The sequence below is a fragment of the Ciona intestinalis genome, chromosome 3 (genome assembly GCF_000224145.3).
Source record: "Ciona intestinalis chromosome 3, KH, whole genome shotgun sequence".
NCBI lineage: Eukaryota > Metazoa > Chordata > Ascidiacea > Phlebobranchia > Cionidae > Ciona > Ciona intestinalis.
Window position 1 is genome coordinate 584441 of NC_020168.2, and position 26983 is coordinate 611423.

The 26983-nt window shown below is 34.9% G+C and overlaps 1 protein-coding gene across 3 annotated transcripts in view; it reads right to left on the reverse strand.

Moving 5' to 3' along the window:
- Positions 1-2241: 2241 nt before the first annotated feature.
- LOC100177668 (protein MLP1) overlaps positions 2242-26983 on the reverse strand; it is a 33960-nt gene continuing 9218 nt past the window's right edge. For 2 of the 3 annotated variants that reach the window (XM_018811318.2, XM_002122956.5), the window contains 47 exons: positions 25923-26024; positions 25384-25587; positions 25093-25182; positions 24033-24155; positions 23664-23753; positions 23103-23240; positions 22607-22737; positions 22161-22263; positions 21758-21853; positions 21234-21407; positions 20873-20941; positions 20553-20660; positions 19971-20149; positions 19380-19518; positions 18827-18981; positions 18388-18465; positions 18006-18144; positions 17606-17725; positions 17242-17337; positions 16723-16857; positions 16136-16270; positions 15766-15881; positions 15285-15443; positions 14943-15014; positions 14460-14700; positions 13860-14040; positions 13329-13522; positions 12698-12898; positions 11842-12029; positions 11426-11515; positions 11003-11156; positions 10541-10678; positions 9996-10120; positions 9500-9608; positions 8958-9093; positions 8483-8670; positions 8108-8200; positions 7722-7850; positions 7265-7390; positions 6595-6711; positions 6267-6383; positions 5699-5845; positions 5152-5223; positions 4614-4700; positions 3904-4078; positions 3367-3491; positions 2242-2885 (listed from right to left, as the gene is read on the reverse strand). In XM_018811318.2, coding sequence (XP_018666863.1) covers positions 2880-2885; positions 3367-3491; positions 3904-4078; positions 4614-4700; positions 5152-5223; positions 5699-5845; positions 6267-6383; positions 6595-6711; positions 7265-7390; positions 7722-7850; positions 8108-8200; positions 8483-8670; positions 8958-9093; positions 9500-9608; positions 9996-10120; positions 10541-10678; positions 11003-11156; positions 11426-11515; positions 11842-12029; positions 12698-12898; positions 13329-13522; positions 13860-14040; positions 14460-14700; positions 14943-15014; positions 15285-15443; positions 15766-15881; positions 16136-16270; positions 16723-16857; positions 17242-17337; positions 17606-17725; positions 18006-18144; positions 18388-18465; positions 18827-18981; positions 19380-19518; positions 19971-20149; positions 20553-20660; positions 20873-20941; positions 21234-21407; positions 21758-21853; positions 22161-22263; positions 22607-22737; positions 23103-23240; positions 23664-23753; positions 24033-24155; positions 25093-25182; positions 25384-25587; positions 25923-26024 — 6090 coding nt within the window. In that variant the 3' untranslated portion in view covers positions 2242-2879. Of the gene's footprint in view, positions 2886-3353; positions 3492-3903; positions 4079-4613; positions 4701-5151; positions 5224-5698; positions 5846-6266; positions 6384-6594; positions 6712-7264; positions 7391-7721; positions 7851-8107; positions 8201-8482; positions 8671-8957; positions 9094-9499; positions 9609-9995; positions 10121-10540; positions 10679-11002; positions 11157-11425; positions 11516-11841; positions 12030-12697; positions 12899-13328; positions 13523-13859; positions 14041-14459; positions 14701-14942; positions 15015-15284; positions 15444-15765; positions 15882-16135; positions 16271-16722; positions 16858-17241; positions 17338-17605; positions 17726-18005; positions 18145-18387; positions 18466-18826; positions 18982-19379; positions 19519-19970; positions 20150-20552; positions 20661-20872; positions 20942-21233; positions 21408-21757; positions 21854-22160; positions 22264-22606; positions 22738-23102; positions 23241-23663; positions 23754-24032; positions 24156-25092; positions 25183-25383; positions 25588-25922; positions 26025-26983 lie in introns of all 3 variants that reach the window. The other variant, XM_018811317.2, reaches the window with a different exon arrangement.

Below are 26983 nucleotides of genomic sequence, written 5' to 3' on the forward strand. Positions count from 1 at the left end.
CATCTTATTCCTATTTCATATCGAATTGAATTATTCTGACTTTTATTCTCGCATGGCGGGAAACGGTAGTTATATAACATACTTGTTCTGTTTCATACACCTCGTGCCCACTTGTAATATAAGTTAACACGTATGATATTTTTGTGGGGATAATTATTAATATTTCGTTTAACGTATGGCTGACGATCCACACAACCCATAAGGAACCATTATAGGTTAGAGGATTATCCCTTTTCACAAGCACAGCCAGCTCAACGTTATCTTGCAACGCTGGTAATCCGTACATCAGTAGACACCGCTTGACAAACCGCAACAAATCATTTACGTATATGTGCTCCATCACTGGTGGTCGGAAGCTAATCTCACCACGTAAGAAACACACTATGGTGATTTCGATTGATTATAATAATGATAAGTGTTGTTTGTCTCTTCGATTACGGTTGGTAGTTTAAGAAATAGGGAAGAACGAAAATAGCGGATGGAGCGAAAAAACGAGAGTCTTTAACACACTTATTGCTATTAACATTTACATAATGTAACCACTATACAACGTATAGGCGTGAACGTTACATCTATTAGACGGACAAACAACGAGTCAATTATGCTTAATTGAATCTAAATCAGACCTTTATTAGGAAGGAAAGGGGTTGAATGAGCCAACTCTGGGTCTTACCCTTAACCACGTAAAACGGAATAAGAAACGTGCGTATAAACGTTCAGACCTTTGTACAAAGGGGGTCGGGTTTAAAGAAGATTGATAGATGTTAATTTTTGGATAACGGAGCCTTGTGGAACTTTAAAAGCCAAGGAATGCGACCCCGGGCAAATAATTAAGTTAAAGAAGTATTATCGTAAGTTTTGTGGTCGTTGTATTAAGATGAGTTGAATTCACTTGTCTTTGGTCGGTAGGCAATCGATTGAACATGCTGGCGATTGCGAGTTACCGGTTATCAATCAAGATCACGTGGTTCATTCATTGTTTCGTCACAGACTCGGTGCTCACGTCTCATGGGACCAACATGTTTAATGTGACTTACAAATTACGCGAGAAATGTCGCCAGAAAATAAAGACATTTTTTCGTCTAATGGAAAATTTTTTTTTACCCTATTGTACAAACCCGAAACTGTCCTGGGATTTAGTTAATAGCTATCTCAACCCTATTACCCTTTATTTTTAGTAGGGTTAATAACTATACATGTAGGCTAATAAACATGGTTTAAACCAATATACAGTATATGCATATGTAGTTTATATGCTGGAATAATACATTGATCGATTGGATGGCCAGGCTATGTACGTCACTATAGCTAATGTACGTCACTATGGTTCATACAAGCAAATTAGACGTATAAATTTTCACGTTTATACTGTTTTTATGACTATATAGTACTGTGGGGTAAGATGGTAACCGTTAGCACATAATTTCCACGTTTTATAATCGTGTTTAAAACAATTAACAACGCTCTCTTAGAGGCGTGGGGATGCGGTTATATAAATTTGTAAATCATTTTTGTGTGCTACCAAATGGAAAGATAAAAGAGATTAAAACCATGGACCATCTTACGTACCATATCCCCACTGTATAAAAAATACAGAAAATAACTTTGTGAAAGCAAACTAAATTAGTTGTTTTTAGCGCCACTTGGTTCAGCGAGACAGTGTCTGTGAGAAACCGGACTTCGATGATCGATCATTCCCTTTGAAGCGAATCTTGTACCATAAAGGTAAATGGATAGAAACGCCGATACAAAGTCGCGCACGTCGTACCTCTTCCACCAATATTGCATGTAATGTCGATATAATTCAAGCTGATGCGTGAAAATGCCAGCGAATGCCAACCTCACCTAAAAGGCCAGGTCGACCTTTCAAAAGCAGCGACTAAATTTCATTAGTGTTTGCAGCTGTCGCCAGGTTTTATATGCTTGTGTTAATTAGAACACTGGTTTATGTTTGCAACTTAGGGTGGGGGAAATTAGCCCCCCTTTCACTCTAATTTCTCGTCTCATTTGGTGGTAAACAAAAAAAGATTTAAAGAATTATAAATCAGTATCCTCACAACGTCCATGGACCATTATTAGTTGTTTAAAATACGATCAGGTTATTTGAATATTATGTGCTAAAGGTGTCTCATATTACCCCACATTACTGTATATAGTAGGTTGGGGTAAGATGGTCATTATTTTCGTTCTCGTTTATCGATTTAGTTCAGTACAAGTTTGCCCGGGCCAGTTCAAAGTAGTCAACGTTTACACTTTTCTATGTATTTCTTGTTAGTAATATATGATTATGGCAGACGATAACCTTGGTGTGAAAACAAAACAACAAATAAAAGTTGATGAAGTCGAAAATGAACACAACAACATCGAAGTCGTAAAAGATACTTGGACGACCTTCCAGGAGCATAATACTGGTTAAAACGAACGAGGCACCTGAAGATACCGCAGCACCTGATCAGAGTAGATTTCCCCTCATATGGTAAACATGTAGAAAAGTAGGTTAATAAACTTATTATTAGCACAATGTTAAGACTGTACGAGGATGAAAAGAACCGACTCCGCTCCAACGGAATCGAAGAGATTCAAGAATATAACACCAGGCGACAAAACAAAGTGACGAAAGAAGAGACAAAATATATATTTTTTCAAGATTACTTTTTTGTTTCGTTTTTTTCGGTCGTTTCTTATTTCGGAACTTTTTTACAAAAGCTTCACTGGAACGAAGGAGTCGTTACTTCGGGGCTTTCCCCGAGATAGCAAGCATGGCACATGAGGCAGCGGTTTGTCATAGAAGAAGCTAGCTTCGTATCTGTGTGGGGTGAGGTGGTCTCAATGCAGACACAAGGTCGGCAGTGCGCATCACAGCTGTGACGTCATACCAGTCAAATCTGAAGATAAAAATTGACGGAGTTGTTTAGTGATCAAAACAATGGTGATATATTGCGCAATTACGGTAACTTAAATTCCGCGAATCTAACTCTGATTTGACGCTTGAACGATTCTTGTGTAAAGAGATACAGGAACGATCTGGTGCTACGAATACGTAACAGACAAAATTATGTACCTTGAAGGGACCAGATCCTTATTATATCACGACCAATTAAGCTCACATACGAATACAAACAGATAATGCCAACTGTTAATACATTCAAGTTATATAACTTACAAAGTTACATACGTAACCTGTATAAGCGGGCAAGAGGTGCATGGAACAAAACACCCGTGTTATAACGACTGTCCTTGCCCCGCCACGCAAGGATAAATAAGTTCGATTTATTCAATCCTTTCTAACAGTATTAAGGTTTGCTAGCTTGGTAAATGGTTTTGTTTGTGGCAGTTCAGATATTTTAAATTACCGAATGGTCACACCTTTGATCGGTTGCCACGATCTGAGCTTCGGCGTTTCACTGACGTCACTGGTGACGTAACAGACGAGGACCCCGCTTTGTTAGAAGGTGGGGGGAAGTCAGGTTGACTGCGGGATTTCTGGAAATCTGGAATAATTGAAATTGTTAATCAGGTGCGTTTAAATACGGCATATCTGCCTATATATATATATATATATATTACATTTTTCTTCCTTTTTATTCCTACGTCACAATTGTTGAACTAAAACCATCTTTAGTGATGTCGGAAGTTGAAATAGTTTAAATTTAATTAAATATGAAGTATGTCATATAAATATAAAGGTTATTGTGTAATTAAAACAGGTAACATACGAATCACTCGAAAAGAATTCTCATATTAATGCTTGAAATTGCTTTCTTTGTGAAAAACGTAAATTTGATTAACGTCTTGCAGGATAGCAGACTTAAATTTGCTTTAATAGATTTAGGTTTTCCATTATACCAAGTAACAACAGCAGGATAATATATAGAACCCAATGTTAATGTTAGAATAACGAACCATAACCGCTCGAAGTGGCTCTTCCTTCACCGCCACTCCCTCCCCCTTCTTCATCGGTAGAACGAAGCTGTTCCTTCAGCCGAACAACCTCCCTTCGTGAAATCGCCTCCTTTGACCGGGAAAGAGTCAACTCGTCGAATAGTGTTTGGTGTTTCTTCTGCACTTGTCTCTTTTCCTATATATAGGCAATGTATCGAGGTTACCGCGCATTGAATGCTGCTTCAATTGCTTCTTCCCAATGCGATCAATAATGCATTTTGTATGCCAAATACAATTTACGCTTGCACGGAAAATTGAAATAGGCTGACCACGCCGCATTATATAACCAGTATATTTAATTTACGGAACGATGCATAACCACTGAACCAAAGCTTCGCACAAACGTCAAGTTTTATTTAAAATAAACGTTTTCTAAAACGCATTGCATATTTAAAACGTTAAATTTCAGTCAAAATAAACCGAATCTTAGTTACAGTTACATGTCTTAATACCCAACATATAGTACTGTGGGGGAAGATGGGACACCTTTAGCACATAATGTTTTAATATCCTGATCGTGATTTAAACAATTACCAACGGTATGTGGGAGTCGTGAGGATACGATTTTATAACTGCCTGATTATTCTTTGTTTACTACCAAATGGAACGGGAAAATATAATAAAAAGGTGTCCCATCTTCCCCCACCCTGCTTTAGCAAAACTCCGCTTACTTGAAAGCAATCTTCAAGTTGTTGGTTGATAGAATCAACCTCTTGCTTTAAATAATCGATCTCTGAAGTCTTGACTCGTAACATCACCTGTGAATACAAAGGATTTGAGGATTAGTTAAGAAGACTGGCAGCTTACAGCAGGACAGCAAATTGAAAGTTATTTAAAAGTTATTTCTGAAGGGAATTACTAAAATAACAAACTTCAATCGGTAAAACTAAATTCAACATTCTTTTTTATTTATTTCGTAGATTAAATGTCGAAACAAAAACAAATAAAATCGCAGCCTAAACTTATTTAACCCCACGCGACGGGACAATAGCAGTCATAATAACACAGACGTTCTGTTTCATACACCTACTGCCCGCTACCCCGTGTGTAACTTTGTGGATGATTTTTTTTATTGTTTAATTATTTTAACGTTTCTGTAATATTAACAAGAAAACTTCACTTCTGGCTGAATATATTTTTAACGTTTTTTTTTCAATATACCAATTCATTGTACACTTGTAAACAATGTATTACATCAATATATTATACCTCCAACTGATAAAGGTCGCCAGCTTGTTGCTCTTTACCGACACCTGGTGGTTGGATTGAACGCAACTCAGCCTGCAACATCATATTAAACAATGTAATTTCTATATATAGGGTTTTAAATACACCTTAGTTAGCGAGATAAGGTAGTGAATAAATGTAATTTACTTTACCTCCCATGATGGGCCAACGACAGTCGTTATAACATGGTGTGTTCTGTTTCATACACCTCGTAGAAGCTTACAAGTTACCGTGTATGTAACTTTGTAAATGATTGTTTTCTTCATAATTTTAGTATGGCTAACATTTTTTTGTATTGCTTATAATTTCAAAACCCATAAAGAACCAGTGGATTGGAGCAACTGTCGTGTAAGTGTCTTGCCCAAAGACGCATACGTCTACAACAGTAGCGGCGGGCCTTGAATCTAGCGTCTTTGTTTTACAGAGCGAGATACTTGCCAGGCCGAATGAATTGTACAAGGGTATTTTAACAAACACGTGAAGTATCAAGCATTGACGTCACCAAAACATGACGTCACACGACGCTCACCTGCAAACTACCGGCGAGTTCGTTATTCCTCGCTTGGGTGCGTTGGTTTTCACGCTCCAGTGCACGCACTACGTCATCCAGCTTCTGGTTATGCTCGTGTGAATTGGCAAGTTCAACACATTTACGCGAATAATGTTCAGATAATGTCTAGGAAAAATTAACTAGTTGATATTTTATAATTATTGAATAATATCCTACCTAGTACAACTTAACAGCGTAGAAGGTTTCATTTTATATTTTAACCAATAATAATAAAATGTACCGTACTAGCTTTGACACAAGAGTGTCAATTAAGCAACTGTCAGTTAGCAAGTGATGTATACACTGTTGACTGATATATAGTATCAAGTTGCAAGAGGTTTATCAGGAGTTAGATTATAATATTAACATATATAGATATATTAACAAAGCCAGCATTTTTCTACATTATGATTGTATGTCATATGTTTCGGTAAAACTTAATTTAATCGCAGATTTCTAAGAAAAGTAGAAAGATGCATTTGGTAGTACAATAATGCATACATTCATACGACAACTTATACAAGTCACTACAATCACAAACTCTCACCTCGAGCTCGGTTTTCAACTTTTCAACTTCCCGACTTAGTTTTCCATTCGTTGAACCAACTTTCGGTTGTTTCTCGTTTAACTGCGATCTCATGGTCGATATTTCCTCTTCATGATGCTGTTGATATATATTGAACTGTTTATAGATCACCATTTAATGTACTAAGAAGGAAATACACTACATGTTAAAATTTTTTAAACCAATTATTCTGTTTGTGAATTAGTATTATATAATCAAAACTGCAGGAAACTAAAATTCATAAAAAACAAGCTTTAACAAAAGTTTAAATTCTACATGACTACAACCCCATATAAAGCATAACATTCACCTTTAACATAACATCAATAGCTCGCTTCGTATCTTCTTTATCAATCGCTCGTTCCTCGGAAAATTCCTCTCGTAGTCTCTCTAGCTCCCTCTCGTGTGCACTAATCAGCTCCTCAATCTGCAAAAACAATTTTTTTGTGTTCCATCTTGTGCGTTTTTAAAAAGGGGGGTAACTTATTTATACCTGCGTTACCAGAAAATGACAGTCATATAACATGGGTTTTCGGTTTCATACACTTTGTGCCGGTTACTAGTTACCATCATGTAACTTCATGTGCTCAATATTTTTTGTTGGATTTTTTATTGTGTGTGTGTGACAGTTTAGACAACCTATAAGAAACCACTGGGTTGGAGCAATTGGTCTTAACAATTTTACCCAAAGACATATACACCCACAATGGCCATAAGCTGTGACCCACAAGCCCCTATCCTCTAGGTTAGAGGCAGCAACTAAGCCTTAGGCCTATCTTGTGGAAACCAGGGTATTTTTAGGCAATATTTCCATGCTGTTAGCTTATCACCTTTAATTGGTGTAATATCACCAATTTACCTGTTACTATATGTACCCACATTATTCACATATAGTAACATAACATATTCGAAGGCATACATGCATACCCTGCATACCCATGTTAGGTGCCCATGGTCACAGAAACTACTTTGCATTTAACCTGTTTTGAATGAGTTTCTTCAATACAGTGGAAACTTTGGTCGCAAAGTTCTTTTATTTCTTCCAGTTGTTTCTGATATTCATGGCTCCCTTGTTCATCACCTGGTTTCTCTCGCATCACGTCGATCTATAAAGTACAAACGTGTTTTACATGCTACTTACGTAGCTACAAGATGCTTTCAAAGTTATAAAAGATATATAGTGGTACTATAATAGTAATGTGGGTAATAAGAATAAGTTAGCAAGAAATACATTTTTTAATTGCTAATGATGTTTTAACAATTAACTAAGCTCTTCTAGAATGTTGAGTATACAGTTATATATTTCATTAATTATTCTTTGTGATATTCTTACTACAAAATGGAACAAAAAGAAAATGAAAATATGTCCCATGTTACCCCAACCTACCATTCACGAAAACAATCCTACCACACCGAAACCATCACTCATATATTCACCTGTCCTTCCAACGACATAATACGAGCGAGCAATGCTTCCTTGCTTTCGCTCTCCGATGTCAAGGAGCTCGACCTCGCATGGGAGGGTGGGGGAAGCGTTTCTTCACTTTTCGATTTCTCCTCTTCCCACTTTAACAAAACAAGTAATAAATACTCTGCTCTATGACCACTAAAGGTCTTGCCCATGGTACACACATACAGAAAACAATTGTGTTAACGACTGACGCACTAAGCAAGGAAAAATAAGTTACATCCATACATACTTCTTAGTTACCAAATGGTATAAACACCAATATATATATATATATATTATAACCAACATAATTTTATAACAGCTGAAGTCACAACAGCTTATCAAATCACCAAAACATGAATAAGTGAACCACCTGCTGCCTCAATTCTTTGGTCCACACCTCTTTTTCTCGTTCAAGCTGCTCAGAATGAAGTTTTTCTCGAGTTTCCAGAACTTTCTCTTGCTCCTGTATAACAATTAATATTTTATTAAATAAAGCTGCCCTTTAACAGAAACAAATGAAGGTGAATTTTTTGTTTTATCTGTTTTGTCTTCACCATATACAGAAACAAATACAAACCAATATAAATAAGGTAAACACTTCTGTTGTATGTGGGCAAGGTCCTTGTTGAGGACTTGGGATTGTAGGCCAGATTTGGCCCATTACTCCATAAATTAAACACTTATTAAAAACATTAATTTTTAACCAAAGTGTGAATTTTGAAAATAAATTCCAAAGGTAAACAACCTCTTTCATCAATTTCAATTTTTCTTTGATTTTCTCCTTAGCTGATATCTCAGAAGATTCGCGCACTCTCTCTATCTCCATCTTGTGTTCGGACTTCTGTTGTTGTATGACATCATCAAAGTCACGCTTCAAAGATTCAGCTCTCGTCTTCGAGTCACGGTTCACTTGTCGCAGCTCATCATGATGTTCTGTCATATTATCGTGATCAAACTTCATACGATTGATGACTACATTTTATGCAGGTCATTTGTAAACTATACTGCTGTATTAATCAATTAAACATTAATAAAATGGACCAAAAACTGGCACGAAATATTTTAAACAAAAATCGTTTAATAAAATTGTGAAAATAATATCTTCTGCGCAAACAGTAAACATTAAAATCTTACCCCAAAAGGCAAAAATTGGTACAAAATATTTTAAAAATCCGAAAATAATATTCTAAACGAATCAAATTTTAAAATCTTAGACCTACCGTCTTCAATCCTCTGTATTTCCTTCTCATGTCTTCGCTCGATCATTTCAATTTCTTTCTTCTTTATCTTCCCCACATGGTGGAGCTCTTCATTAAGCTTTTGTTTGTCAGCTAGGTGGCGCTCATTCACCTCGTTCTATGAAAAAAGTTTTTCAAATTTTGATTATTTTGATAAACACTAGCAACATGGTACAGTTGTTAGCACACAGGCCCAGAGTTAATGAGTTCAAGGCTCAATGCTGCTACCATTGTAGGCATTTGTGTCTTTGAGCAAGAAACCTTCTGTTAATTGCTTCAACCCAGTGGTCATTTGTGGGTTGTCTTAATTGTCAGCAATACATAAAAAAAATATTAAAAATTCAAATCCAAATATATTATAGATATAGATATTGCATTAAATGGTTCTCTAACAAATCCAATATAAAGAACCACAATTCCATTATCTGGTTTAACTTTACACATAGATAGACTAAGCTAAGTCACAAACTAAATAGTTTTATCAATAAACAGCATTAAACACATCGTATACACACCACACATACCAATTTCTTGTGATGTTCTTTCTTTAATTCTTCCACATCCCTTACACATTCGTCTTTTACTTTCTCAAACTTTTTCTCATAATCTTCACGTAGTTTATCACCTTCAACCCTGCGTTTGGGCGCAAGGTTATCAGCACAGAAGATTTAGATTCAGACACAATACAAACAGAATTAAACACCTATATTCTATGTGGGTAAGGTCCTCGTTGGGGGCCTGGTATTCAGGCAATATTTGGCCAATTTTGCAATGAAATGAATACTTAAAAGAAAATTTAATTTTTAACCATAGTGTAAATTCTCTCTTCAATTACAATCGGACACAAAGTCATCAACACATAATATATTTGCATTTAGTCAACATATGATTGTGTTTAAAGTTGTAACTAACACAACCCAGCAAATTGTATAATATAAGAGATACATATTTCCCACAATTGGCATCGTTCGTATCTAATTCAATAAGGTGTATTAGAAACAAATTTTTCCAAAACTTTACCTGTTCTGTACTTGTATTTGTTGCAACCTCTGCCTTAATTCATTTACATCTGTCATATATTCCTTTGTCTTTGTATCAAGCTGGTTTTTCAATGAAGATTTCTCTTTTCTTAACACAGCAGATTCCTGTGTGTATTATTACTTTTTAAAAAGTCAACTAAGTCGAATGCAAAACTTTAGCAGTATTATATAGGTAAATACTAAAATAGCTCATTTTATATTACCTATGTTTTGTTTGGCAAACCGCAACGAAATGGGCAGACAAAACAAAAATATGATAAACTTTACGTTTCTTACTAGAAGAGCTATTTGCCAATATAGGACATTATGCCTGGTAGCAACAACAGCAAGATATAGCATTGTTAATCACATCATTTTTAAAATACAGGGGAGGCAGGGCTAGTCAGACACTCCTTCCTGTTAAACAAAACTAACATAGTAGTTTCTTATTTTTACTGAATAAAGTAGTGCAGAAAATTCAAGGGTAGGTCTGCCCACCCTGCCACCCCAGGTTTGTCGCCTATATTTACATTACAATCATCTTACCTGTTCATGCTTGCTGTTACATGAGGCAAGCTCCTGTTCATGTTTCCTTTTAAATCTCGTTAGCGTTTGTTCCGTGTTCTTTGAAAGTTCAGCTCGTGCGTTTTCAACTTTTTCAGTCTCTTGCATCAGCCTACGAACCTGAAATAATAAAAAAAAACTTCCAATGCTTTGCATGTACAATTACAATGTAACACCGCAAACAGATATTGTTGCTAGATGCTTATTTGGAATATCATTGATTTACTTGTGAGCATATGACTTTGAACATCACATAGTTTGGTTAAATAACATAGAAATATCACATAGAAATATGATATATTTAAAGTTACACAAAATACCACATATAAAATAGAAGCTTGGGGCAATTAAAATATTCTTACTTGCAACTGAATTTAATAGAAATTTAAATAATTCTCTTTGAACGAGTTTTGTTTAAACTTAAGAAACAAGTTAAGCCCCTACCTTTGCGTTATGTTCTTCTGTAACTTGACGAAGCTTAGCAGCTGAAGTGTCTTCAACATTTTTAGCTTTACTCAACAGCGCCTCATAGTGTTTGGCTTGTTCCGAAACAGCAGTTTTCGCTTTCCGTAATTCTTCGTCATAATCTCGCCTTAATCTGTGTGAAAATAAAAAAATGAAATTTCTTGTTTTTATTCAGCTTTGTTCACCCCTGTAATAAAAAAAAAAGAAATGCAAATTTATTTTCAACCCTGTGGTAAAAATATGAAATTAAATATCGGTTACAGAACATAGCGCCAAACCTATTTTAAATGCAAGAGGCACAAATAGTTAGACTCTCATTCCTACGAAACAAATCTAAATTGTTTGTAATGTTTACTGAATAATACCTAAAGTATGTGGGAAATAGGGTAGACATAAACGTACCTGTGTGAAATATAAATCACTTCAGCTTGTACGATGGCTTCGCGGGCAACAGCTGATGCGTGTTCGCCTATTTCATTCGGATGAAGAAATCTGAAAAAAATTCAAATTTTAGAATTTCTCTAAACAGAAAAGTAAACTGAACTTTTTACATGCTAAAAGTAAATATAAAAATCAAGATCTATTTTGTTTTCCTTTTCTTTATGCCAGTGTAAAATTACCAACAAACATATATTACCAATTTAGAATGTACGTCAAGTGTCAATATTCTTGGGATATTAAAACAAAACACGAAACTTCCAACCTACTTTTGCTAACTTACATCAGAAAGTATATTCTATCATGGCAGTGGAAATACAATCAAATATATACATTACCAATACAATTCAATATCTTTAAAACTGAGACTTAAAACTTACTTTTGCAAACTTTCATCAGAAAGTATGAGTTGCGTTCCAAGTTTAGTCAAAGATTGGACATCGGCCGACATACATTGAATATCATCGGCAAGATGTTGGAAGAAACTCGCCTCTTGCTCCATGTACATCGCCTCTGTTGCTACGGGTGACGGGGTGGATTGCGCTCCATGGAGGGTCCCGTAATCAACCTATGGGTTGGGGGTTGGTGGTTGAAAATATTTTATAAGATATTTATTACTTGCATCAATAAGATTTTTATGTTTATTATGACCTCTATTCAACATCCCAAAGTATCATCATTGTGCAAACAAATATTTTATTATTAATGTTTTTCTCAATCTCTATGTTCAAAGTTACGCTCGAGTAACTTTGAAACACAAACTCAACTTACATAGTCATACAGAGTGTCATTCTAATATTACATGCATTGGAGCAAGGGTCCTCGTTATTTGGTGCGGCCTTGAATGACCTTTAGTCAGTCAGTGGTGATTATTTTATTACTTTGGAAGATACAGTAAAACAAGTATATATGTTTATGTTTATGGTGGAAAATATATTAACTTATATTTACTTCAATCAGTTTTATACTTTAAGTTTAGAGAGGCATTTACTACAGCTTAATCTCGAAAACTACAGTTAACAAATGTCATAGTAGTTGCAATTTCTGTTTTATGTGGGTGAGGGCCGTTTTTCTCTGTTTATATGCAAACTTTGACAACCCATTAATGACCATTGGATTGAAGCAATGCCCGGTACTGTATAAACTATGGTTTTAAAGCTAGTACGTGGAATTTTCTAAGGATCTAAGAACAAGCCTTCAAATCAACCACAGTAATATAAATAAAACAATCCCAACCTGTTGCTCCCATAATGGAACATCAGAATAAGGAGGAGTGATGGAATCCGTATCAACTTGCACAGCGAGGTTCGATACTGCTTCAAGGTCTTGTGTTTTACACGCATGGACGAGTTCACGTAGTTTCCGCATGACTGAATCTGCTCGATGTCGCGCTTGCCTGGCTTCGAGGGAAAGGCGGGATATTCGCTCGTTGTAAACCTGGTTGTGGAAGTGATGTTAACAGATCATGTGTAGCAAAACTTTATGTGGGTAAGGCAAAGGAGTCTTGATGGTTTTACAAAAAACAAATGTTCTATTCTACTTTAATACTTAGCTAAACAGCTGTGTCCTATGTGTGTTTCTCTCTATATATACAATATTACTGCCAAGTAATGGTTAATAGCGGAATTTTAAATGGTGGAGCACAGCTTGAGGGTCGACAAAGGTCTAACAAAAACTCGTAAAAATGTGAATTATAACAAAACATAATATTTGTAATTGCTTATTTAATTTAAAATTAAATTGAAATGATTGAGATTATCTGTTGCGTATTTGGCAGATTGGCCAGCATATCAAGACCAATAATATAATCAGTTACAAAAAAAACACTATTAAAATATAAATGACAAAATACAGACCAGCACCCTACCTGCAATACATAACTAATGTGCGCATGTGCAACTATAGCGCTTGAAAACTCAGATTGCGCAACCCCTCCCCCCACTTTTGCCCCCCTACCACGGTTGGCCGACCACGACTCACGTAGACGAGATATTTCGCGCATTAGCATGCCCTCTAGTGTCAGTTTTTGTGCAAGTGTATCAACGTGTTGTAACAAACCACCTGTGAGGGTAAAAATAATGAAAACTGGATCAAGGTTACTCAAGGTCCAAAATATGTGGTAGGGTGCGGAAGATGAAACATTATTCATTCTATTTTCTCGTCTTATTTTGATAGTAAACAAACAACATTCAGGGAATCATAAAACCATATCCTCACGAATCCCACAGACCCATGTTAAATGTAAAAACACGAATAGGATATTCGGATATTATGTGCTAATGGTGTCGCGTCTTTTCCCACTCTACTACATACTTTCCAAAATTTACAAAACGAACATGCACTCTTAAAAATTCCTTAACATTTGATGACCATCCATACATACATAAGCACAACTCACCTGCGTTGGGTTGTCTAAGATCTGAGAACTCTGCTGAGGTAAGTTGGGGTGATGGGGAAGCTTGTCGGTTGTTGTGGTTACGGTTGAGTTGGCTTCGACCCACTGATACAAGCGAGGGAGATGATTGGCTGCGTCGTAACGTGGCTGCCATCTCAGCCAATAGCATCGCTTGTGTGCTGATCTAATGTATATTTAGTGGGGTGAGATGGGAAATGATAAATGCTTATATATTATATCTTGTGGCCTAAAAATCAAAGCTACTGATTTATTGGCAAACTTTTAATGTATATTTGTGGGGTAAGATGGGATGAGGTTAAAGGCATACCAATGAAAAATAACAAATTGCTTTAGGTTTACTACCAAATGGGACAAGAATATAGAATGAAAAAGTGTCCCATCTTTCCCCACCGTCGTTTATTTGATATGACCTACAGTATTCAACTGATGTTATTAACAGGACATGACACAAGTGGCAAAGTTTGAATCATTCAGATCGTTAGAATGGAGGGTATATAAGAGAAACCAAGATAGAACTATCTCTTCACACCAAGTCTAATATATGAAGTGGATGTTGTAATTGAAGGTAATGAACAGTCTCACCTGCTTTGCGAAGAGTTTGACGGCCACATCCTCGCTCACGATCCCGGATGTTGAAGGAGAGATGGGTAAATCATGCGGTCGATGGAAGGAAACGGGGGAGGCAGACGGGCTGACGAGGCGACCGTCAGAGTTTTTAAGTTTCTCTGTGAGTTGTCGAAGACGTGACATCGTTCGTTGGTGTTGTTGTCGTGACTCAGCGTCAGTGACTCGGCGGTTTTCGCTCAAACTTGGTGACATGGCACTTTTGGAAGAAAAAAAGTTAAATTTTGTCTATTGTTTGACAATTATATGTAGGAATTGCACATTCTATTCTTTAAAACTTGAAAACATAGAAAAACTTGCAGGAATTATGCAACATTTAGCATTCGATAAATAGTCTCATGGCAAATACAAAAAGATACACATATTTTTTTGTGTTGCTGCATACTTTTCATTAAATATTTTGAATAACTTTCATAATAATTAGGAAACAAGCAGACTTACCTTATATCACCAGATGCGAGTTTTAATGTTTCACGAAGCACAGATTCCAACATCACAGTAACCTCTGGATCACTGGGATAAAAAGGTAAAGTTAATTAATCGATGCAGATTGTTAGAAAGTCTTTTAAATACAATAATCTTTAACTGTTTACTAAGTATATATCTACCAACAATGCACCATGAACAGGCATATGGAAAAACAACATAACAATGATATATAACACAAAACGGGTAAAACATAAAATTTTAATGCAGGGGAATATACTTAAACACTGGCCAAATAGAAGCACAACAAACATAGATAACAAAAGTAGTGATTTAAGATTTAGATCTCATCCCTACCTCCTGTCAAGTCCGGATGCTCGCTTATGAAGCTCCCGAAGACAATCTTGTGTACAGAGGAGTTTTTCTTCAACTTCTTCCATCCCGCTCCTCACTTCAGCGATGGACAGTTCGTGATCCTTTGTCGTCTCATCTTGCCTCGCTCGTAACTCATTTAATCTAAAAACATAGAAACAAATAACTCAATAGAAAATTTATTTTTTCTACACACATAAGTAGGTAACAGCAATTGCTTCAACAAGGGTCTCTGAAGGTGTGTCCACTGAAGGTGTGTAGCTGTACATTAAAAAAAAGCCCATAAAAACAATGACCTAGTAACTGCTTCCTTATTGGTTGTCTGAAAAGGCATAGAGAAAATAGTCGGCACAAAAACAGTCGAGAATGATGTTATAACGACTTACGTTTTCCGACCACACAAGGATAAATAAGTTACATTGATTCATTCATATATATAATAAATATCAAATAAAGAAATTCTAACTTTTTGGTGAATTCTTCGTTCGCTTCGTTCTCTCGTTGTTCCATTTCTTTGAATTGTTCATTCATTGATTTAATTTCTTTGTTCTTTCGATCTATTTCAGCTTCCAACCGATGTAGCTGGAAAAATGATTGATCAAAGTCACAATTAATAAAACTATTCCTTTAATAAAAAAAACAACAAATAAAAAAAGTTCATTTCTTGCTTTGCAAAGTTATTACATATTTTTACCCAGAAAAGTTTAAAAGAACGTTGTTAACTGTAAAAAAACTTGTTTAGTAAATATGGGATGCTATGAGCTAACAGTATCCACCTTAGCTGACATTACTATAGTTTTTTATACAATTATAGTAATGTTGTCCACAAAACAAACCTTTTGTGAAGAAGTTTCTTTATCGGAAGCATTTGATGAATCCGAGTCTCGTCTTGGACGCTCGAGGGCGCTCAAACGAGCAGCTATCATTTGACCTGTGCCTCCCATCTCCGCTTCTAACTCCGTTAACTTTGCCTAGGTGGAATTTTTTGTGTTAGGTGACGTTGAGGTTCAGTGTTCGGGCGTTTGCATTACAACTAAAAGGATATTAGAATCCATATTTGTACTTCTTGTGCAAGTTCTATCAGACAACACACCAGCCCAGTGGTCACTAATGGCTGGATATCGGAGTAACAGGCCAACTCTAATTTTATCCTAGGCTGATGCTGGATACCCATATGAGCATGTATACTTTGAATAGACATTGTACCAAGGATACATTTAGTGTTTCCGGTATCCTAATATAGTTAACAATGCCTGGATTTATTTGTTTTAAGCGACATAACTCAGTGGTTAAGCGCTTGCATCAAAAAAAGAAATCGGGTTCCATGCTCTATATAAATAGAAGCATGTGTTTTTAGGCAAGATACTTAATAGACAATGTTCCACTGGGTCAAAATTATCAGTAACACTAGGGTTGAACCAACCTTAAAGCTACTTTCCGGAGCATCTTTATGTTTCAGTCGAATTTCTTCGATATCAGTAAGTTCCTTCTCAGCCGTGGTAAGTCGTGCACGAAGGTCGCGCGTCACTTGATCCGTACTTTGCTTTTGTTTCTGTATCTTTAAAAAAAAAACAGGAAAACTGGTTCACAAAATCTTAAAGGATCTGGTGCTATGAAATACGTAACAGACAAAAATCCGATGAAACAAATTGCATAATATAACTATATATTTCTTTTAAATGGCATTGTCAGTATCCTATTTAAAATACAGAGTCTTACATCGTAAAAGTAAACAATAAACTCAAGCGTAGAGGATCCACGTTAAACTCAAAGACATTAAAGTTAAAAAGTAAAATTGTAACGTAAAACAGGAACTTTAAAATTAAAAAAGAGTGGAAAAATGTATTTTATTCTATGCGGGTGAATTACTACAGTATGGCATGCTATTTGACTATTAATAATTTCAGTTTGTTATTTATAAATTCAAAAAAGACATGCATACCTCATCTTTAGCTTTCCTTAGTTCGACAGTGAGATCATGCACCGTCCTCTGTGAAGCAAGTCGTCCTTCTTCGGCAATTCGGAGTTGAAGGGAATACTGTAGAAAAGGAGAGAAGGTAAAACAAATCTTTCTTCTTCAAAAGTTTAATAATATGAATTCAAAAAAGAATAATTTCGTATCAAGTCACATTTGTAACGGATTTAAAAATAAAAACAGCAGGGTGTAACTACAAACATATGAGAACTTCAACACCTGCTAAGATTTCATTTTACCATTAAATTTTTATTATTTAAAATATTTTTTTAGATGACACATCATGTAAAGCCAAATATATGCATAAAGATATAAACCAAGTTAAAGATACCTGATCTAACGCTTGTTTTGTTTCATGAAGTTGTTTTTCATTGGCAGACACGACATCATCATGCTCTTCAAGAATCTTACGAAGCTTCTTACAAGTTTCCTTCTCTTTGTGAAGTTGCTCCTAAAAATATCTTTGTTTAAAAAAAAAGAAAAAATCTTATAATAAAGTGTTAACTGTGAGAGTACACAGCCTATTGCGATATACTTGATTTTAACTGCTTTTGTGGACACATATGTCAGTATAAAAAGTCAATCATATATTTACTATTGCGTATTTTAAGACAACACTTGCTTATTTTATAACAACAAAGAAAAATCATTTAAAACTACAAAAAAAAAGCACATCTACAAAGTTACCATATCCCTGCTTAGAGATATAATAGCAGTCTATACAATATTACCTGTAATGTTTTATTGCAGTCTTCGTCCACCTGATTTTGTGCGATAAGTTTTGCAACTTTATCCTCCAGCCTTGTTGTGGCTGCCTGGGATGTTTTCAAATCAGCCGACAACTTGTTCACATCATGTTGAGCGTCAGACCTGCGTGGGATTGCAATAATGTAATGACAAGACTATAGGCACCGAACCTAGGGTGGCAGGGTGGGCAGGTCACCCCGGAATTCAGTATTAATCAGTAAACATTACAACCAATACCCAATAGGGTGAAATTTTCTAATTGAGCAGTTGCAATTAGGCATTGAATTATCAACCTAAAAGAAATAGATCTGACCTAAGAAAAAATGTGGCAACTTTATGAGCAGTTTTATATTTTTTAGCTCTTACCTATGTGTTGATATAATGTTAAGATCTTTATCCGTGTTCTTCAAAGCTTCTTGCATGTCGGCTAACTTGTCTTCGTAACTGTTTAATAGTATTATTAAGACTTTAATGATCAAAGTTAGAAAAAAAAGCAAAAGATGGCTTAATAGGCTAACTCTGGCCTAAACTCAGACCCCAAAGTGTTCTATGCTGTAAGACATCACCTATGCAGAACAGAAAAACAGTATTCAATCTAGTCTATTGGTGAGTTCCATAAGAACCTAGGACTTAGGCCAAATTCCCATTACCCATAAATTTTGCGTCATCTTTTTGTAGGCCAAATTTGGCCCATTACTTATACATTGAGGCATCTTTTTGTACATTGGTGCGATGCAAGCTAAACATAGGCCCTCATCCACATAAAATAAAAAAACACGTATCAAAATTCAATCTTAATCCTTACGTTGACATATATTCCTCCACTTGACTGAGCCGATCCTTCAGTTTCTTCTCGCTCTGACACTTCTCCTCATAAGATTCCTGCATCTCCCGCATCTCCAGCTCCTGCTCCTCAGCTTGGTGCTGGAGGAGCTTAATGTGATCGTGGAGCAAAGCTTCCTGAAGAAGAACATGATGATGATGATGAGAAAAACATTGGGAGGTGGAAACAAGTTATTCTGGATTTTTTTTAGCAAACGTTTAGACCTTCCGATCAAAATATTAAATAATTCAGGAATTTCTGTCCGTGACAAGGTTACTTAAGAATTATTACCAAAACTTGTAATTATATATAATAAATTATTGTTCTTGCTAACTAGACAATCCACAACTTTTGTTTGGTTTCTTTTTCTACAGGTACATACAGCAACATGAAGCCGTACTAATGTTCCTTAACATAAAATATTAAAAACAAAAAAGAAAAGAACACGGTTTAAACTAAACATTAAATATATGATATGTTAATTACATTGTATATATTAAATACATTCAAATATATTTGTAAAATATTTTCCCACCTCCTTATTATGGTCTTTATGTAAGGTGGCTTGCCTTTCAAGTTCGCGAATCTTTCTCTGTGCATCAAGTAGCAGTGTTTCCGTGGTTTTTAATTGTGCATCACTGCTTTCCAACTGTGTCATGAGAGTTTCCATTTTCCTGCGAAAAAGTTGAAACACTATATACAACATACAAGTGTGTTTAATTTAATGAAACATTCACAGTGGGGTAACCTTTTTAAACCAGTATAATGTGCTATGACCAAAAAGGGGTTAAAAGTCATTGGAAAATCTATAAAAAAAAGCTTGTTTGTTAGTATTAATGGTGCATTCAGTCTTTTGCAACCTCTTTTCATTAATCGTATGTATGTCTTACATTAGAGAATGACTCAAAACTGAATGAACCCTTTAAACCTGTTTATTATTAAACACTAGTAAGTAAGGACACAACGGAAAGTTTTTTTTAAATAGATGGAAAACAGGGATAGTTAGACACAAATCCTGTAAAACAAATCTAACTCTTGGTTTTTAATGTTAACTGGTTTGTGTAGTGTAGAAAACTCCAGGCTTTGTGCTTTTAATTAGGAAAAGAAACAGTGTTTTCAGTTTTACCTTTTGTGATCCTTAGTTTGTTCATCTCTTCCACTTTTAAGCAGCTGAATTTCATTCTGAGCGTTGACAAGTTGCGTTTCAACAAGTTGTGATTCACTGAGTGAAATATCGAGCTGCATCCCGCACTCCCGTAGTTCCCCACTTTGCTTGCGTAGAGACTCATGGCTTGATGAAAGGTCCTAAATATTTAAGGGAAAGTATGTATTTAATAGAACAAATACTGTTGGCTGTTTTGTAATGTTATTTCACCAATTAAGGAAAGTTTGTAATTGTAATTAATAGAAGAAATACTGCTTGGCTGTTTTGTCATAGTTTTCAAACTTTTTGTGCATCAGTACAATTACATGTCATTAGTATTAATTTTCACTCCCCGTTAGGTTAACTTAGTTAACAAAAAAAGGGTTTTAAAATTTATTGATATATTTAATATTGTTAACCATATAATAGTCATAAAATGTTAAGTGTAGCAAGTGAAAAACAAATGCTATGTAAGCGTCTAACCATTGACCTAAAGTAGCTTACAAAATTTATACAGAACTATTTATAATTGCATTCAAATCACAAATTCACAATACACCTTACCTGTTTAAGTTTATCAATAACTGTAGCTTGGTGTTCAACTTTTGTTCGAAGTTTTGAGTCTTCGATGATGTTTGAATCCGTGTTCACTGAACTACGACCACCCTCGGACTGGGGAGGAATAAACTAGATCAACTTCAATCATAAATTATACCTGTATTTTAGCTCTTTCGGTTTTGCTGCCTGACCGGCACAAACTTTGCTGACAGAAGTCTCGACATTTGTAATAAAAATAATAATAAATATTTGAAAAAAGAGTTGTGATAGTATGTGTTGATTATAAATCAAAATTTATAAACAAATTTAAATATTGAATCACCCACCAAAGTATCTTCAACTGAAGAAGTTCTTTCAATATTGACTCGTTCCATTTGTTTCTTCAATGAATCAACCTTTTTAAGATATTAATAGGAAAAGATTAAAAAATAAATAAATAAAACTACGATTATATTTAGAATATTAATAAATAAAGGAGTATTACACAGCCCCGAAAATATGGAATACAAAGTTTAACTGAATAATTAGTAAGTAATTCAACCTGTATGCAATTTAACCTGTATATGATTCAGTATGTAATCCAACTGTGTATTGTACAATCTAATGTTTAACAATTCGAATGTGAAACCAACAACTGTTCAACGATAATGATCTATATTTCTATAAAACCACTCCGTGCTCGATTACCTCAGACTGCAAAGCTTTAACCATGGTTGCTGTTTGTGTGATAGGACTTGGTGGAACATCAGCGCTTAATATTTCAACTTCCACAGCTTCTATCTTTCCCCACTCGCTCTCTATCGACCTCCACAGGTCATTCTGGTTCAGTTTCGGAGCATTCTTTCTCGGAGTAATGACCGGCTGTATTAATATGAGTTGTTTGTGTTATAGTAGGGCTGGGAAAAATGGGACACCCTTTTATTCTATTTTCTTGTCGCGTTTGGTAGTAAACAAAAAACATTCAAAGAATTATAAAACCGTATTTTCACGACTCCCATAAACCGTTTTTGATTGTTAAAACACGATCAGGATATTTAAAATTATTTGCTAAAGGTGTCTCATCTTCCCCCATCAGATTATTGTAAAAAATTTTGCATAAAAATTTACATAAAACAGAAAGAATCAATTTTTTAAGTAAAATTAACTTTGAAAGTTACATTTTGACAGACTGGAAGTGTTTCCCAATAATAGTATGTCAATATATAATTCACCTGTTTAGTTTCAACTTTCTGTGTCTCACTTTCACTTGCCTTCTTATGTTTTACATCGTTAAGTAAAGTGTCTTGATCAAACGTTCGTGAACGCGCCTGTACATAATAAACAAAGTTTACAAATACAAAGTCATAAACCAAGGCGTGTTTATTTTGCAATGTGGTTTCAATTCCCAGTAGGTTTAAAAGAAAGAGATGCAAAACATGAAATGTAAGAATTAAAAGGAAAATCAATTTAAATATCACAAGTTTTAGACAAAAAATGATCTATTGGACCAATATTTGCCGATTATTTTAAATGTTGCACAAACACTACCTTACTAGGGGGTTGGGGTAATGGGCTAAACCTGCCTCTAATTCCAGGCCACATGGCTTGCCATATAAACTCAGTCATATTAAATACCTTAACATCTGTAGTTGGTTTGTCTTCTTTTTCAGTTGTTTGAATATCAGGGGTATTATCATTAACAGTGGGGTCCATACCAAGAGCTTGTGTGGCTAACGGTCTGTACAAAAAAAAGCAAAGAAAATTAAAGTGAGAAAAATATTAAACCATTTTGGGACATCAGAGACTTGAATCCTTAAAATGAGAAAACAATAATAGAATATAAAAACTTATATTAGAATTATATGTAACAAATGCGAACCCTTTTTTTCAGAATTTGTTTGGATAAATATATTTCACTTATCATGTTTGACTCTTTACTTAATAAATGCTAAATAACAAATGAACTTTACATAACAAATGCTAAAACTTCTTCATCATTTATTTAGTTTGTAAAATTTAACCGGATTCAAAAAGAGAAAAACATTTGTTGCAAAATTTGCCAAAACTGTTCCTATTTAAACCTGAATTCTCCGAAATCGAAAGTTCTTGATCTTCCCTCTCTCCTACGATCCCGGATGCGGGCTCTCCTCCTCTGGGAGCGCTCGGTGACGCTTAGGTCTTCCAAATCTTTAGACTTCTTAGATGAAGTATCCTGGTATGTAAGATGAAGATGGTGAGGATTTATTAAAAGGAAAAATTAGATTAAAAGACATCTGAAATGACAAAATTTATTTAAAGGAAAAATAGTATTATGTTATGTTAATGGAAGCTACATGATGTATAGTGGGTTGGGATAAGATGAACCTTGTTTCCATTCTCTTTTATCATCCAATTTTGTCTTTTATCGCCAACACAATAAAAATGTTATTGAAACACTATTGTTGACTAAATTATGGATTCTTCCAAACAACTTAAGAACAATGTTAAGTACTTAGGTAAATATGTTCGAAACAGCCAGCAATTTCCAGTACAGGATATATACATTAATTCTATTTCAATATGGACTAGGAATTTTACAATTGTTTCTGATTTCCCTGACTGAGTGTCATCTTCTTCCTTAGTAGCATCAGGTACAGATGATTTTTCTATTGCGCGAATCCAGTTTCTTCTAATGCCAGCTGTCATAGCAGCAAGATGGTGGTCGGTATTTGCAAGCTGGAGATACAGATTTATTTAATCGGGTTAACATAAAAGTGTAATAAATCCTACGAATATTCTTGTGCTTATAGAGTTGAGAAATTCTTGTGTAAAAAAATACAGTAAGGATCTGGTGCTATGAAATATGGATAGAGACAGTCAAAGTTCAAGTTCAAACCAATTGTAATAAAAGATATACATATTCTGCCTAAATGGCATCGTCAGTCTCTTTTTCATATAGATTTTTGTTTGTTACGTAATTCGTAGCACCAAATCCTGACTGTATTTCTTTACACAAAAATCGTTCAACTTTATGAGCACCAAATCAGGGTCAGATTCGCAGGGTTTTTACAAGTTAGCATAAAAGTTGATTTAATCATTCCACTATTTCAGATATAATGCAGGTTTTATAGTTTATATGCAAAAACTACTTGAATTTACCTGTATTTTGAAACCGTAATTCCGTTGTACTTCAATCACACTAACATTGGAACAAGTGGTTAAGTCAATAGATCCATCAACGTTTGCTGTCTGAATATTATATATTGGAAATGTGAAACTACTTTTCTATAGATATTAATCGGTATTTGAACGCTCACTAACAACTATAAAGGACTATTTTATATAAAAAAACACATTCAGAAGGAAGACATTATATATATATATATATATATATACTATATATTTTACAAAAAAAACTGCAAAACATGATTGAATCTCAAAATGTGTATATTTAGGTTACATACATATATATATTATATCTTATATATAGTTACATACAATGACTTATTTAGTTGATATTTAACTTACATCCTCAGCTGTCGAATCTTGATAGTAACGTAAACTTTTATCTCCCAAAACAAACCAGTGTTTCTTCCATACACCATCAGTAAGCATGGTGAGCCAACCTTTCTTTACATTGAATAAGTCAGGCTGAAACAAAAATATAAAGTCATTTTCTTGATGTGATATAAAATAAAATATCCTGCTTACAGCAGCAGTTTAAAACTGAAATGTTTTTTTAATGATTTTTTGCATAATTTACCTTTAATATTTATATCAAATAATAAATTGTACGTGGTATTTGATTTGATTCATCTACAATATATTGTCATTGACTTCACAATGCTACATTGTTATTTGAGTATGTTTGGATGAGTTAGTATACCCGTGACTGTTGGTACTTGTTGTTCGATATTTAAAATAAAAATGCTTAAGCATCCTGACAATTAATACATGGCATTTATCTTGTCAGTTCAAAAGGAAGCGAAATATAATTACAATTTTTCTCAAGTATTTTGATTCTAAACCCAGACGTAAGATATATTTTAGAAGCCTCAAAGTTACTTAATTTGTAGATAATTTATAAATGACAGAATATTAAGTTAGTCAGTAAAGCAAAATTACTAAAAATAACAAAAGTCATTTTAAAGCACCATTAATCCAGCTAAGCTAATACCCATGCAGGGGCCAAGCGTCTTATACAAAACAATAGACCTCTTAATTACAATAGCAGTGTTGCGCAACTAATTCTTCGGCTTAAAAGATTATAGAGCACTTGAATAACCTTTCAAAACATAACGATTTCGGTTGCACAGCACTTGATAAAAACTACACCTGGCAACACTGTAAAAACTTGAGCACTGAAGTTGTGGTTTAAGACACAACCCAAGTGTTGGAAAGCCACTTAATTCAATACTTGTGATTGCAGAAAAAGTGGCAGGCACACTACAAAGCACATCTGCACGTAAGCATTATATGTTGGTTTTAATTTCACCCGATCAAAGAAATTGTCCAGCCCAGTGGAGATATAACCACAAGTAGTTTTGATTATCACACTCGAGTTTACAGAGCACGCGCGTATACTCACAGAGAGAGTTAACGATTCGTACGACTTCCTATCAAGTGACTTGGCTCGTCTCGAATCAATCCTTGACTTGGGCTGTTCTGACTGCGTACCCTGTAACAATTAGAACTAATTAAAACCAAATATATAGATGATCAGTGGAGTAAAACAAAAAGCATAACAATAAAACAAACACAAGCTATCTATTTCTAGTGTGAATATTAATGTAAACTCTGTTGCTTTCCTTCGCTTCGTTCTTTAAATAACATAATATTCGTTTTTAAAGGAATAAATAAAAAACTTAAGTTATTTCACCTGTTTCATGTTAGTAGACCTTCTTGATATACTCCTGCCCCGTCTATCTTCGTTATCACGTGGGGTGGAGGGCTCCCTGGGTGTAGATGGGGTGGGTGGGGGTGATTTAACCAGGGTTGAAGTTGGGGTATCCACACTATGGGGTGTTGGGGTTCCATCTGTTACAACGGGGGAAGGGGGTTCGTTGTTCTCTTTGTTGTCGGACTGAAATTTTAAAAAACAAATTATTGGTAAAAACAAGACATTTATGATAAATGCTAAATAGCCTTATTATTATTTGCAGATTCTGTTTTAAATTTAGTCCATTAGTCCCAGGATATTGAAATCCACAAAAATTAATGATAAAATCCTAAAATACAAGATATAGGTATATCTGGTTTTATTAACAGTCACAGATTATTAAATTTCTCACTAAATATTGAATTAATGGTAAAACACAAGATATTTCCATGACTTTACTATTCACATGAACAGATGTTTTAACACGTTAAATGTGAACAATTCAGTGAGAAATATTGTAACACCAAATTTGATCTCACCGGGAAGACCTCGATGACCCTCGACCTTCTTCTCTCCCTCCCAAAGATACGATCAACCTCTTCACGACCCGGACTCCTCGCTCGAGATCGTTTCTCAACCTCCTGAGGGGAAAGAGGTATAAACATTGATTTTGTCACTAGAGTAATACATAAATACAGTCTACCCCACTTAATCGATATATAGCAGGGTTTCGAACATAAAAGTGTCAAATTTTGTCACAAAAAAATCACTCAAATAATCTCTTTTGTTACCAAATTTAAAAGAGAAACAACAAACTGTTTATCTTTATACTTTAAAAATAACAAGTTTAATGCTGGACACTGATAGGCCTGTGTCCGACCATTGCTCCAACCTGGTGGTTACTAATGGGTTGAAGCACTCTGGGTTAGGGGTAACAGCCTAAATCTCAGGTCGCATGGCATGACGCACTGTATGATCTCACTCATATAGAACAGAAACCCATATGATACACATCATTATGTGTGGCAATGTGAGGATCATCTGCATTAGAATCTAATATAAAACAAAACAAGGGGCTTGTGGTGGTATAAACTGGTTTAAACTGGTTTTAGCAGGAATAAAATAAGCCAAGCAGAAGGAAGCTGATTTGAGTGCACAGTGTATTGTTAGGGACATATGTCAACTGAGTTCGCACTGATATTGGTGCATGGTATTATACACTTGAAGGGGATTATCTGATGAGAAATCAAATTAAATATGGGTTTTGAAAATGCCAAAGACCCGTTGTATATGTAGATAAACATCTTAACTGAGTTTAAGAAGCAGAAATAATTGGCCATGAATTGGCATGAAACAGGATTTTACCAACTGAAGGAAAATGACACATTGTATGTAAATATACTTCCATCAATGTAAATATAAAGTCATGTTTACAACTGAATCAACACATATTCAACTTTAGACTTCCTGTGGTGAATAATCTACATATTTAGCAAACAGCAAACGGTCATTATAAATGTAAACAATATAAAAATTCTGAACAGCAACTGTGACAATTAATTGGTACCAAATAACTTTTGGTTTTTGGCAGAAAAATCTT